This window comes from Chinchilla lanigera, unplaced genomic scaffold (assembly GCF_000276665.1).
Source record: "Chinchilla lanigera isolate Chin_1 unplaced genomic scaffold, ChiLan1.0 scaffold00033, whole genome shotgun sequence".
Taxonomy (NCBI): domain Eukaryota; kingdom Metazoa; phylum Chordata; class Mammalia; order Rodentia; family Chinchillidae; genus Chinchilla; species Chinchilla lanigera.
The window spans coordinates 9089520-9104638 of NW_004955434.1; the positions used below are offsets into that span (position 1 = coordinate 9089520).

The 15119-nt window shown below is 41.8% G+C and overlaps 1 protein-coding gene across 1 annotated transcript in view; it reads left to right on the forward strand.

Annotated features, from left to right (window-relative positions):
• The window catches only part of Rcl1 (RNA terminal phosphate cyclase-like 1), a 63745-nt gene that overhangs the window by 15877 nt on the left and 32749 nt on the right, over positions 1–15119 (forward strand). The window contains exons 2-3 of the mRNA XM_005388652.2: positions 7904–7975; positions 10398–10573. Of these exons, the coding sequence (XP_005388709.1) occupies positions 7904–7975; positions 10398–10573 (248 nt within the window). The remainder of the gene's footprint in view (positions 1–7903; positions 7976–10397; positions 10574–15119) is intronic.

Sequence of the window (15119 nt, forward strand, 5' to 3'; positions counted from 1 at the left end):
TTGGTCTTTTGGAGATAGGGTCTCCCTATGCAGTTCAGGCTGGCCTTGAGCTCGTTTTGTAGCCCAGGCTGGTCTCCAACTTGCAACGATCATCCTGCCTCAGCTTCCCATCTTAAGGCTGGGATTATAGGCATGCCCAGCAATATCTTTCTTTTCATGATCGCTAACTGCAAGCCTGTCTTCTATGTCTGAGATTCTGTCCACATATTAATTTATTTTGCTATGGATGCTGTCAATGGAATTTTTAGTCTCCTTCACATCTGCTTGAATCTATTTTATGGGTTTCATTTCTTTCCTATGTTGTGCTTTTGTGGTGTCCATCATTTTCCTAAGTTCCTCTATTTTTTTAATCTGTATCTGCTCTAGAGTCACTAAACATGTTTTTTATTGTGGTCACCATCTCTGTAGTTAACTGAGAAATTATTTCTGATTTGCTTTTTTCTAGAGCCTCCTTCATTTGCCTTGTTGTTACCACTTGAGAGAGGCCAGGTGGGTGGCTTTTGGATTGACCCACCTCATTGCTGGATTTGCCTTTGGTGAACTGGATGTCTGGAGTTGCATCTTGTTTAAGTGTCATCTTATTATCTTTTCTTTTTTTTTTAGTTTAATTCCTGGATTGATGCATGTAAATTGCCCATATGGAGCAGCTTTATTGCTAGTATTGAGAACTCTTAGAAAATGACTACTTCTCAGAAATGGCTTTTGGGTTTTGAGTTTGCTGCAAGATCCTACCTCTTCAATTTTTGGGGTATGAGAAGTTGATGCCTACTTGGCCCAGATCCTGATTCTTTGTCACCTGTGCATAGTATTGTTTTTGAGTATTAGACAGTCTGAGTCTTGTTATACCAGGAAGAACAGCTGGTTAGAACAGTTATGTCAGTTTGGCTAAAGTGGTACAATAAGCAATAACAATAGCATCAAGCACAACCTAGAAAATGACACATTGAGGTAACCATTAATTTTCCAGCTTTAACTGTATAAACCAGATTTGTGCTTATGTAACAAAAATCTAAAACGAAGAAGAAAATTATATGCAGTAAATAAGTCCTCAATTTGGTGATTTTTACCCACAGGGGAGAAAATTTAAAAGGGGCTAGGAGAAAAAAAAATAGAGAAATAGAAGAGGAAGAGAGTACTAACAAAGCTGGAGGACAAAGGAGGATATCTTGGTTCCTTTTCTCTTGTTGCTGGGACAAAATACCGACACCCAATATTAAGGAAGGAAGGATTTATCTAGCTCACAGTTTGTGGAAGTTTCAGTCCATACTCAGCTGGATCCAAGGAAAAGTGGCACATAGCAGAGGGCAACAGTTCATGGTGGCAGAAGACAGCAAAAGCAACAAGAGCAAAAGGCAGGAGCAGTGGCAAGCAGCCTCTTTCCCTCCCTTACATTGTATGCAGACTACCTCCTCCATGGTGGGTGTAGCTCACACCCATGAATCAGTCATAAACTCTATAGAGTCCCACCCCATGACTGCCTGAGTCTTTGAGGGGATATCCAGACACAAACCATAACATGTTAAGACTCATGTATATCTGTTTATGCAAAAGACATTTTAGTCCCATCTGTAAGAGTTGCCAAAGTCCTAGCAGTTTCAGCATTGCTGAAGAGTCCAAGTCCCAAGTCTCTTTCAAGATATAAGGCAAACAAGCGCCTGCCTGGCAAGCGCAAGGTCGTGAGTTCGGTTCCCGGTACCGGAGAAAAACAAAACAAAACAAAACAAAACAAAAAGATATAAGGCAAAACTCTTAGCTGTGAGCCCCTGTACAAATGAAAACAAAGTTAAACACTTCCAACATTCAGTAGTACAAAATAAACATTACCATTCCAAAAGGGGATACAAAGCACTGGTACTAAAGCAAGTCCAAAATCCAGCAGGGCTAACATTAAGTCCTATAGTTTCATGTGGAACATTTGAAGCAATCTGTGATAAATTGTGAGCTCCAAAGGCCTTATGTGGCTCCAACCCTATGGCAGTTCTGGTAGTTGTAGTTCCTAGGACTTCTCTCTTGGGCTCACTTTGCTTCCTGCTTGCAGCTTTCCTCAAGACAATCCACGTCCCTGGCTTTTCCAACCTTCTGAGGTTTCCACTGCACTTTCTGCATCACATTCACAGCTTCACACACTCCCCTCTCAGGGGCACACTGCCTGGCCTCCCAGGCCTTTTGAAATCTAGGTGCAAGTGTTCTTAACCTCAGAACTCTTGAATTCTCCATGCACCTGCAACCAGTGCCACATGGATGGTGCCAATGTCTGCTGCCACCTGGAGGAGTAGCCAAGCTTTCTTCTCTCTTGGCCATAGAGGTGAAGTGCCTGGATTGCTGGGCACTCTAAATACAATTCTGAGGAACAAATTCTCTGTGCCGCCAGTGTTCTGGAACCTAGCGTGGCTGCTGCCACCTTTCTGGAACATGCTGCTTTGTGGCTTTTTTCTCAAAGCAGAGTCTTTCACTTTTGCAGTTTTGAGGCTGTGAAGGGTGGAGACTTGCTGCTTCTTGTGATGCCCTTGGGCCATCCTTTCTATTCTCCTGTTTCTTCTCAGCAACCGAGATCTCCTCAGCTCTGTGTTTCCAGTCCTCAGCTTTACTGGAGTTTTTTTTTTTTCCTGGCCAAACTCACATGTTTTAAATCATCCTGCTGTGCTCTTTGCTCTTGATTCTCAACATAAATCTGGTTAAAAGCCCACAACAATAGCCATGTTACTGTCTCAACATTCAACTGATTTGAAATTTCTTCTGCCAGACTAATTAGTCCACTGCCCTTAATCTCAGTCTCAGGCAAAGTCTCTGGACATGAGCAAAATGCAGACAAACTTTCTGCCAAGCCATAACACACATAATCTGGAGTGTAACAACCAATGCAGTCCCAAACCTGGTCTTTACTGGCAGGATTCTTATCAGCCTTTTGGTTTTCTGAGCTCTGGCCAGAATCTCCCATACAGAACAGCCAAAGAGGTGTTCTAGTGCTTCTCTTTCAGGTGAAATCGCTGAACCTTTCCAAACGCTTTCCACAAGCCATTTCCAAAGGTTCTTGAACTACATGGTCAGGTATAGTCACAGCAAGGATGCCACTTCTCTGGTCCCAAATTCTGTCTTGGTTACTTTTCTCTCGTTGCTGAGACAAAATACCTGATGCCCAGAATTAAGGATGGAAAGGTTTATTTAGCTCACAGTTTGTGGAGGTTTCTGTCCTTATTTGGCTGACTCTAAGGCAGAGTGGCACATGGCAGAGGGCAACAGTTCATGGCGATGTAAAAACAGCAGAAGCAGCAAGAGCAAAAGCAGGGAGCAAGCCTCTTTTCCTCCCTTATGTTGTAAGTAGTCCACCTCCACCCAGGGGCATGTAGCACTCACGTGATCTCCATGCCCTCCTCCTGCACAGGCTCAGGATGATATAAAGTAAGGACCCGCCCCGTGCTTGGTCACTTACTTAACCTTCTAAACTTCTCACATTGACACAATGAACAGCATCCCAGAGTGGTAAGGGCCTGTCCTTTTCACCCCAGGATGCTGAAATGCTGAGTTAGCCAAGACTCTAGACTCCTCAAGTTGACACAATGTATCAGCCATAACAGAAGATCATGCAAATTTTTGGAAATGGGAAAAAAGTCGGGAGAGAAGAGAGAAGGAAGAAATAAAAAGAGCAGAAGAACAGTCACACACACACAAACCTAGAAACCACATTCATGCTCATAAAAACAAGATCAAACAATGAAGAGGAAAAAGAAAAACAAAAGAAAGGAAAAAAGGAATAAAAAAAGTCCACTTTGAGGTTTTTCTCTGCTGTCATTGGTAGACAAGTGTGTAGATAGAGTGCTGATCTGTGCTGATTTATCCCAGTAAGCCAGCGGTAACTTTATGGTGGTATAGTGGATAATCTCAGTGATGTTGCACCCTGAAGTTTCCCCTGAAGTTTAGGCTGGTTTCTAATTATGAGTTTGGAACCAGATCCTTTCAACCTGCAGCAGTCTGTGTATCCACTCTGGCTTGAACTTTGGTCCCTGTCACCACAAACTGGACTCCCTGACTTATTCCACCTTGAACTCAGCTCCCTTACCCTGATACTGGGAGCTGCTAGATGGAGCCCACAATTGCTCTGAGGTCTGAGCTCCATTGGCCCCTCTTCTAAGATGACTCCTGGCCGATAGCCCTCCCCTGGGGGACGTCTGAACCCGAGTAATTCACCAGCCACTGCAATCCACCGTGTCCAGTGCTCTGTTCCACTGGTGCATTTCTCTGTGGAGGCCTCTGGGGTTGCCAGTAGTCACCATGTGTCTGCAGTCCAGGCTCAGGTGGAAAGTGCTACCTGCCTTCACCTCGTTCTTCCCTGAAATCCCTCTTCACTGTCTCTCTCTGTAGGCTTCACTTCTCGCTTTAGATCCTTCTTGGGTCCTGGAGACCCACTTCCTTTCTTTTCCTCTTCTTGTTGCTGTGTTCCAGTGTCTGGGCACCAGACACTTTGGCTCACCATTGAAGAGACTCTTTGAAGAGTCTCTTTTGCTCACCATTCTGCTGTCTTCCCCAAAGCCCCCCAGTAGTTTAAAATTTTATAATAGTGTTGTATATAAGAACGTGAGTGGGGGGGAGGTCGGGAATGTGGCTCAGTGGTAGAGTTTTTGTCTTGCATGCACAAGACCATGTGTTCAATTCCCAGCACCACCAAAAAAAAAAAACCAAAACAAAACATGAGAAATACCTCAGGCATAAAATAGTGCTTAAGGGATTATAAAATGAATGTATGTGTAACCTTCATGCAGGTCAAGAAATAGAGCCTTGCCAGTCAACATCTGTATTCTTCCTCCCATTCAAAGCTGTCCTCCATACCCCTAGTGATAGCCAGGTGCTGATCATTATGGCATTTACCTTCTTTCTTTGTATAGTTTTATCACCATATTATGTATTTCTACACAGTGTATTAAAATTGTGCTTGCTTTGGAATGTTTCCTGTAAGGTTTTTAGATACCTGATATTTTGTACTTCTAGGAATAGTCTTGAAAGAGAAGTGTCAAGGTGTGTGAGAGGTGGGCGGGCAAAGAATCCCATGCATCTTGGTTTAAAGAAGTTGGAGACTTTGAAGTTGTTGAACTGGAGATCTTTTTCATACCAGGTGATGGAGCTATATCTTCACTGTTTGCAAGACTCTGGAACTAGCTCTGAGTCTTTTTGTTTGAAATACTAGGTACCCATTCCCTTCCTACGCATGTTCCTGCTGGGTATTTGTGACCACATTCATGTTTAAGCACCCTTGTGGATTGCAAAACAAAACAAAACATTTTTAAAATCATGCTTTCTTTTTTTTCCTAATCTTTTAAAACCTATGGGGTTTTAATTTTGGGATTTACTTGTTCTTTTCATTTAGGCATCTGGAAAGCTTGAGCAAAGCAAGAGCTTTCTTTCTCTATGTGGAGTACTTTGCATTTGCCGTAAACCTAACAAAGTAGCATTATGATACAGAGTGTACCTGATTTTTTTTCAGTAATACAGTATTCTATACAAAACCTTAGAAGTACTTTTTAGTTCAACTCAGTACTTAAGTTATTTTAAAATTTGTGTGATTCTGCGTACACAATTCATATGAAGATAAGTTAAACTGAAGCTAAAGTTTCATGAACGGTGTACAGTTACTGCGTATTGCATATAGTTACTGTAGTATATTATATAGTAGTACCCCTTTTCCTGTGGGACATATGTTGCTAGTGCCCCAGTAGGTGACTAAAACTGTGGATAGTAACTGAGCTGTATGTATACTACATTTTTTTCTCTATACATAAATACCTAGGATAATAGGCTTATCTTTGACTCTTGTGCCTTGGGGCTATCATTAAGTAAAATGATGATTTCCTGAACACAAGTACTGTGGGACCAGGACAGTGGATCTGATAACTGAGATGGCAAGTAAGTGACGAACGGGTAGATAGTATATATGGCTTGGCTGTACTGGACAAAGGGGTGCGTCTCATCCCCAGCAGAAGAGAAGAGAATGGTGTGAGATTTCGTCAGGCAGCTCAGAATGCCATGCAATTTAAAACTTATGAATTATTTATTTTTGGAATCTTCCATTCAATATTTTCAGACTGTGACTGGGTAACGGAAACCATGAAAAGTGAAATTGCAGATAAAGGGGACTGATGCAGTCCATTGTATTTTAATTTAATTAAAAAGAAATACTGATTGGGGACCTGATACTACTGCAAGGTCCTTTGGTAGATTACCGCCTGCAGATGAAAAGTTACCATGGTTTCTAGAGTAAGAGCTTGGCTCCAAGTGATGGAGTGGAGACAAGCTGTCGTGGTGTGCTTTAGGGTGAGGATTTGGAGGAGGACGAGTTTGGGCTCAGATCTCAGCTCTGTCACTTGTTGGTCATTTGACCAAGTTAGACTGGTTGGTAATCTTGGGTCTCAACCTTCTATAAAACGGGAGTGACACCCATTCCCTCAAGGTTATAAGGTTTAAATGACAGAATGTATGCTGCAAAGTAAATGTTCAATGTGCTGCAGCTGTCATTAGCCAGTTTTACTTATTTCAGGATTTAATGGCGTTTCTCTGGCTCCTTCCTAGCTGGGTGCTCTTTGTACAGATTGCAGAATCTGCTATGATAGAGTTATGAGCCAATGTTAAGTAACAGACCAGGTAGATGAGAATTGCTTAGTTGACTGGCTTACCCTTTGGGGTCAGTTTAGGTGACGGCTGGGATCTGTGCCCACAAAGTGCTGGTTTATTACAGGAATGCCTGGCAGTTATAGAAGAGTTGGTCTTCCTTTCCCTGTTCATGGGCCGGAGGTTAAGCTGGGGTGTGTGTATGTGTGTGTGTGTGTGTGTAAGCTAGGGTGTGTGTGTGTGTGTGTGTAAGCTAGGGTGTATGTGTGTGTATGTTTGTAAGATCAGCTCAGGGAAGCACAGAGCACATAGGTAGTTCTCCTTCCAGAATCATCTCCCCATTTCCTCACATACTTTCACATTTAAAAATCTATTCTCTGTTCCTTCTACAGCACTTTTCTTCCCTCCTTCCCTCCTTTCGCTTTTAAACAATGATCAGTTTTTATATTTTAGATAACAATCTGTTCATAAAAGGAATTAACAAATTTGAACATTAAAATGTAAATACTTAAAATAAATTAATTATAATCCTATCATCAAGAGAATTTCATTTATTAACATCTGGTCTTTATCATGCATTTAAAAATAGGAAATAGTAATACTGTACTATATTCAAGTACTCTTTTTTTTTTTAAATTTTATTTTTTGTCTTTTTGAGACCAGAGTCTCGCTCTGCAGTTCAGGCTGGCCTTGAGCTCACTTTGTAGCCCAGGCTGGTCTCAAGCTTGCAAGGATCCTCCTGCCTCAGCCTCCCGAGTGCTGGGATTACAGGCGTGCACCATCATGCCTGGCTCAAGTATTTTTTAATGAAAGACACACACACACACAAACCCGCCACCACTAGTTAGATAGTCGTAGATCCTAAAGAGAGAAGGAGAAAGGGACATTTTGTTGAAAGAAAGAGGCACTGATGTCTTTCTGCTTGTGAAACTGAAAGCTGGCCCTCTTTAATCTCCCCTCGCGGGCGTTCTGGAGCAAGGAGGAATACTTTCTGCTGTTCTGACTTCATTTGGCTTGCCCACCTGGCGTCCTTGGACAGGTGATTAGTGGGTTTTCTGCGGCTCCAGTTCATGGCTTATGAGGTTGCTGGGAAAGATGCTGTTTTTTATGGAGCAGGAAAGCTGAGTTGTTTCTCTCAGTTGGATTCGTACATACTAGTCAGTTCTTTCTCACTGCATTAAGTTCCCCTGGTCTCACCCGGGTCCAGAGGAAAACCCAGTGGTGAAGCCGGCAGTAACCCACCCTCTGCTGTGGTATCTGGATCAGATGTGCCCTAACACAAGGCCGGTCTGTTTTCTCTTCACAGATTTTGAAGCCAGCTTCATAAGGCTATTGGACAAAATAACTAATGGTTCTCGAATTGAAATAAACCAAACAGGTAAGATCCTTTTCTGTCCGATGTGAAAGCACCTGTGTGCGCTATTTAACTGTTCCTTTGCTTCTCTCTCTTTTTAATGGTGTAAATATTGTATTGTGTTCAAACCTTTAATAATCACTTTGTGTCATAAAAGCTATCGTTCAGCTGGAATGTTTTGAGAGTGTACCCTTCAGAATTACACAAGGGAGCCATGAGTGGAGATTATAATAAAGACTTAATATTCCGATTTATCAAAATAATGTATTTGACTGGAAAGACTCACTTTCCTGTCTGTGATATGATTGACCAAGGATATACGGGAAAGTTCCTAATTTAAGGAGCATACATGCGACTTAAGTGAGGTAGAAAACTGACAACTTTATATGAACAAGGAAGCACTTTTTTTTTTTTTGAGACGAGTCTTCCCATGTAGTTCAGGCTGGCCTTGAACTATGTTGCCCAGGTTGGTCTTGAACTTGCTGTAATCCTGCTGCCTCGGCCTCCTGAGTGCTGGGATTACAGGCCAGCCACATGTCTGGCTACTACTTTTTTATAATAAAAATACTTTATGCTTAACATTTACACAAAATTTTTGAAAGTCCTTGTATAATATCACATTAAATTTCTTGCAGTAGTTTGTGTGTGCTGAAATTTTAGTTTTGTCTCAGAATAAGTTTTCACAAGCATGTACAAAAAGTGTTAAAATCTGTTTACCTCTTTCTTCTTCCAGTCCTTCTCCAGAGATTGACAGTGTCACAGTATTTGCTTACATGGCACTTATGTAACTCAACATCAACAGTGTCATCCTTTTCGCACTGTTCTGCAGCTAGTATTTTTTTCACTAGCATAAGTATCTGAGTGCCTTTACTGCCAGAACATGCAGATCTGCCTCCATATATCTGTAGGTTGTAATATAATCTCCATTGTATGGGTGGTTGATAATTTCTTTAGCTGCTCCCCACTGATAAATTTTAGGTTGTTTCTAGCTTTCGTTTTCTGCTATTAAAATCTTTGTATTGTGTAGGATACCATGGAAAAGATCCTTTAGTTGACTCTGTGAACTCTGTACCTTTGCTCACATATTCCACAAAGGAATCTCTGACCTTTAATCTATGTGGGTTCTAAAAAGAAGACAAGCTTGGATTCCTATGTGGCTCTGGGCTGCATGAGATGTGCTCATTTGTAGCTTCATTTAGCCATAGTGGTGGAAAATAGGTTTCAGGCATGAGATACTCGGGTGCCCTATGCCAGCTGTAATTCCGTAAGTCTTCCTTGGCTTGTTTACTTTGAAATTGCTGAGATTTGTTCAGCAACTTTTACTGATGATTCAGAAGGCAGGTAATTTTATCCTGTCCTCCTATCTGCAGGGTAGACTAGAGAGAAGGACATTTATGTGATCCTGCTCACATCCCGTGTCCTCCCCTCCCCTTCTCACAATTTAAATGCCATCATTTTGATCTGGTTAATTTCCCGTGAACAGATGGAACTGAAGGATTGTGTGGCGATATAGCTTTTGTTGGCTTCTTGATCTAAAAGATGGTGTTGTGACGCTTAATACCATCTAAGATAAACGACCCAGAATCCTTCTCTTTGAGTTGTAGTCACTTTGATCAGAATATGATCCAGATTATGGTGCTTTAGATTTTACTATGCAGTAAAACTTAAATTTATTTTATGAAACTCCTAAGAACTATTTCCAATGTCCCTTTCCTCTAGTGTTAAATTTATTTTTGTACACTGTGCCAGAAGACATTGCAAAAGCTTTTGAGCATCAGAAATACCTTGCCTGCCCATTTACTACCTCCGCCCCCACAGTCTGTAATGTTTTCCTGTTTTTCCTATGATGTGTAAATCCAGTAAGGAATACGAATATGTGAAAAAGTGAATAATGATAACGAATAGTGTCCACTAAAGCCATGTTTGTAGATCTTTCCATTAATATTTATTAATAATTAATAATAAATTAAAATAGCCATCATTAATGGCATCAAATGCTAGAAAGTATCTGCCTTTTCTAGGGATCTTGTTTAGTAAGTAAAATGTCAGAGAAATCTCAGGTCAAGGGGATGCGGGCTGCAGTGTGATGATACTAGGTCATCGTTTGTGAGCCTGCAGTCAGCGGTCTGAGAATGTGCTGCTGGGAGGCCGTGGTAGCTGCTAGGAGCCCTCCTCTGTGCCCTGCCATGAGTTTGGCAGCTGAGATGGCTTAGGGAGGGCTTATATTTATTACTATTTATTAAATTACATTCACAGTTTATTATTGTTACAGAGGCTTGACAGGAGTGAGTCAGCTTTTGGAGCAAAGTGTGGGCTATCAGGGATGGCATTTTGAACTGCTTTGGACGCCCTTCTCAGATTTTCCCCTTGAGACTCACGGCCTTCATTGCCTTGTAATGCTTGGTTTTGTTCTTGCTGCATCTGACTGTCTTTTCTCTGGTTTAAGGAACGACCTTATATTACCAGCCTGGCCTCCTGTATGGCGGCTCAGTGGAACATGACTGTAGCCTCCTTCGTGGCATTGGCTATTACCTGGAGGGGCTCCTTTGCCTGGCCCCATTTATGAAGCACCCATTAAAAATAGTTCTTCGAGGAGTGACCAATGACCAAGTTGATCCTTCGGTGAGTATTGAGGTCAAACCATGGCCTTTTATCTCGTGTAGCAACTCAACTTCTGAGAAAAAAAAGTTTGTTAAAAAAGTTTGTTGTAAGCCCAGTTTTATTTTTGAGTGTTTTTTTTAGTCGTTTACCTTGAGATGTAGAGATTAATTCACTCCAGAAGGCAGATGAACCAAGACTTGTAACCGTCAAATGCAAAATGATTGTTACCATTCAGCAGGGTGCCTTGTTGGTACACGCAGGAACCTTCAGAGCAGGTGCTTGCTGTCCATTGTGTTTGACATGAACTACAACTCTTGGCTGAAGTGTGTGAGGGGAGTTTTTGTAAAGCCATGTGAGAGCTGAGGCTAGAGGGCAGCTGATCAAAATTTTAGGCAGGAAATAGTATCCTTTGGCATTACCCCAGCATAATCTTATCTAAGCTCTAGTTATAAACCTAAGGACTTTTTTCATCAGAGAAGAATTTGCAGATTTTAAAAAAAAGGCATAAGGTCAGAGAAGAAATGTGTAAAGTTTGAGAATTTGAGTACCAGTAAGCTTCTCTTTAAACATGCTAATTTTCCTGCACGTATGGAGACAATGGTGTACTATCCAGCTAACATTTTCACTTTGATTGCCTTAGCTATCTTAGTGCCAGTCTTAGACATCTCATAGGAAGGGAAGAAGTCCCAAGTTCTGAATGCTTTGCTATCCACAGAAGGTATCTTAAAGCTGATGGCCATAAAATTCTGATTGAGGAGGCACGTTTATCTTTACTGCTACAGAATAGGCCACAGCTAAAAACAAGTGGCTGTGAGTGTATAGCTTCCCTAACTGAGAAGGACCAGTTAGCTGTGCAGTGAGGTGCGGGTGCTCACCAAGATACCTATGAGGGTATAGATGGTTAATGTGTTCTTAGGTAGGAGACTTGTTCTTCAATTTTTTTTTTTTTTTTTTTTTTTTTTTGAGACAAGACCTCACTGTGCAGTTCAGACTGGCCTTGAACTCGCTATATACCCCAGGCTGGCCTTGAACTAGTAGTGATCCTCCTATCTCAGCCTCCCAAATGCTGGGATTGCAGGTGTGTGCCACCATGCCTAACTCGTTCTTCAATTCTTAGAAATTCAGCTAAATAAACTCATTTCCAAGGATACTAAATATACGGCAAGATCTGAAATTCTTAGCTGTGAAAGAACTCTTTGGAATTCGAAATTAATTTAAGTGATTGTTCTTTTTACTTGTGTTTTCTAGAAGATTCTAGGAAATGAATCCTTTAGTTAAAAGTGTGAGAGGAGGCTTGTCCACTTTTTGTTTTTAATTAGTACATGTTTGCAGTACATAATGATTACATTCATTGTGCAGAGTTGGTACTTTTATATAACACATCTTCATTCTTTTTATGTCTCCTCTTCTTCTTGCTGCATTTTCCCCCTACACTCCCTTGTCTCTTTTTTTCCCCTATTGCCTATGTTTTATTTTGCTTTTTATTTATGTTTTGGTTTTGTCATATAAGAGAAACCATGTAGGGCTGGGGATATAGTTCAGTGGCATAAGTGCCTGCCTGGCAAGCGCAAGGTCCTGAGTTCGATTCCCAGTACCAAAAAAAAAAAAGAGAAATCATGTAATATTTAAGCCGGTGTGTCTGATTTATTCAATTCAATGTAGTGGTCTCAAGGTACATCCATTTTCCTATGAATAACTCATTTATTCTTCTCTAGGGTAAGGTAGTACTCCATTGTGAATACCACATTTTCTGTATCCATTCATCTGTTCATGGACATGCAGGCTGCTTCCAAGATTTAGCGATTGTGAATTGTGCTGCCATAAACATGGGTGTGGGTGTGTCACTGTAATATGATGACTAATTCTTTGGAGACCGTATCTCGGAGGGGAGTAGCTGAGTCAAATGGAATTTCTATTTTTAGTTTTTTGAGGCATATCCATACTATTTTCCCTAGTGGTTTTACTAGTTTACATTCTTAGCAACTGTGGAGAAGGATCCCCTTACTCCCAGTTTCACCAGCATTTGTTGTTACTTGATTTCTTGATGATAGCCATTCTTTCTGGAGTAAAATGGAATCTCAGCGTTGTTTCAATTTACATTTTTCTAATAGCCAGAGAAATGTATTCATTGGTCATTTGTATTCTTTTCCTGAGAGATGTCTTGTTTCAGTTGCCCATATTTTGATGGTTTTTTATTGGGAGGGGCCCTTATTTTTTGTTTTTAGCTCTTTATATATTCTAGATCTTAGTCCTTTGTCTGAAGAATAGCTGGCAAAATTTTTTTCCCATTCTGAAGGTTGCCCCTTCCCTCTGTTGACTGTTTCCTTTGCTGTATAGAAGCTTTTTAACTTGTTATGATCCTATTTGTTGATTCTTGATGTTATTTCTTGTACAATTGGGGTTCTGTTAGAAAGTCTTTGCCAAGGCCAGTGTCTTCCATACTTTTACCTGTTTTTATCTTCAGAAGACTTCTATATTTTAGATGCAAATAATGGGGAAAGGTCCTGAAGTACACTTGGGACCGTTGCTGTGCATCCCTGTTTTGTACTCCTTCTGTAACTGCCAATAATTTTAGAAGCTGTTCTCAATGGCAGTATTCAGCAAGTTTTTTTTTTTAAGCTTTATATGTTAACGGTAAGAAAAGATCAGTTGATAAAGTCTCCAGAAATACTATTTTCTTAATACAGAGTATTAAAAACAAATCTGTTTTCATATGCTGCCAGACTGTTTACTTTTGTCAGCTGCATGTCTAAAATGAGGGTGGCTGGCACATGGTGCTGGCCCAGGTTAAAATAGATAGTCCTAATCCGGGATGAGCAGTGGCTTTAACCTGTGGTGTCTTCATTTCAAGCCTCTTCTTGTGTGCGCTTTACCCACAGGTTCATGCTTGCATTTACTTAGTGCACATAGGGATGAGCACCTTGCGTGACTCTGCCCTCGGGGAGCTCTCATTCTCTTGGGGTGGATAGCTGTAAACACAGCTAGGAAGACGTAAGGCTGCTGGCCTGTGGCTCCTGATAGAAATACAAGGAAAGTGCAGAGCATTGGTGCCTTAGTCTGTTCTGTATTGCTGTAATAGCATACCTGACACTGGGTAATTTATAAAGATCAGAGCTTTATTCCTGACAGTTCAGGAGGCTGGCAACACTCCAAGAGCAGAGCGCATCTGCAAGGGCCTTTGTGCTGTATTTGGAGCGCATCACGTGGCAAGGCAGAGAGAAACTCCGGGGAGCCCATCCTTGTCCTGGTAACCCGATCCCAAGATAACTAACCCTCTTCCGCGCTAACGCCCTCAGTCTTTTCAGGAGGGTAGTGTCCTCCTGACTTAATCACCTCTTAAAGGTTCCACTGAAAACTGCTACAATGACAGTTACGTGTCCACGTGAGTTTTGGAGAGGACATTCAAACTGTCATGGTTGGGTAGCGTTAGAGGAAGGGAAAGCACAGAGTCAGTACGAGCTTTAGGATGATTCTGGAGGCCCAGTCCCCAGTTAGTTGGAGAGGTGCTAGATTAGTTCACACACTGTGGAAGTGGGAAGTAAGAGGCAAATATGAAAGATGGTGTGCAAGAGGCCACGTAGATTGACTAGGAGGGATGGGCTGTAAATTACTCCATGGCTTTTGTCCTGGTTGACTTTAAGGGTAATATGCAGAAAGTTTGGCACAAGGAAGGAGAAAACTGTGGTAGCATAATGATTTGATTTTGGCAACTTAACTACATGGAGACATTCACTTGGCCGTCTGAAGGGGTTTTGTCTGGGGCCTCAGAGACAGGCGTCAGGGCCTGTTTAAAGCCTCACAAGTCTGAACTCTAACAGCAGTTGGGCCTCCAGGTGTCTTTCCTGTGACCTGCACAGTGTGTAGTGCTAATGGTAGTGGTGTTTGTGTGTCTCAATTGGTCGTTTGTATTTGAAATCCCAGATACTACATTATAGTACTGCCGTGTGGCAGTACTGGACAGCTGTTCTCCACGACTACCATCAGTTGGAGCTGTGTAGCAGCTGCCAGTTTGGTAAAACATGAACTCTCCAGCTGCATGCAGGTTTCACCTGACCTCCTCATTCATCTCCATTTCTTTTCTGACCTCTGGGCTTTAGAGTTTTTGCCCCAACAGGCTGATTAGAAGCAAAAACGAGTGTGTAAGGTGTAAGGGGGAAGAGGAGGACCCAGAAGTATTTGGAGAAACCAAACTGCAGTGGAGATCGCAGTGGCTGGGGGATGATTTAAAGCATCGAGTTAGATTGGGCAGTGAGTTTTGCTGAGGTCTGATGCAGCAGTGTCCTTGGCGTGTAGTGGTAGGAAGCAACCGAGAAGTGACTAGGAGTTAGAGCCACAGAAAGTTAAGAGACTCTTCTAGAAGCTTAGGTGGAATGCTTTTTTAAGAACTGAGACTGGGAATGCTTCTTAGGCCAGGGAAAACTTCAACCTGCATGTAACCTGAGAAGCTGTAGTGGAGAAGGAAAAAATTAAAATAAAAAGATAGAAGGGGCTGGGGATTTAGCTCAGGGGCTGGGGATTTAGCTCAGAGGGGCTGGGGATTTAGCTCAGCGGCAAAAGCGCCTGCCTG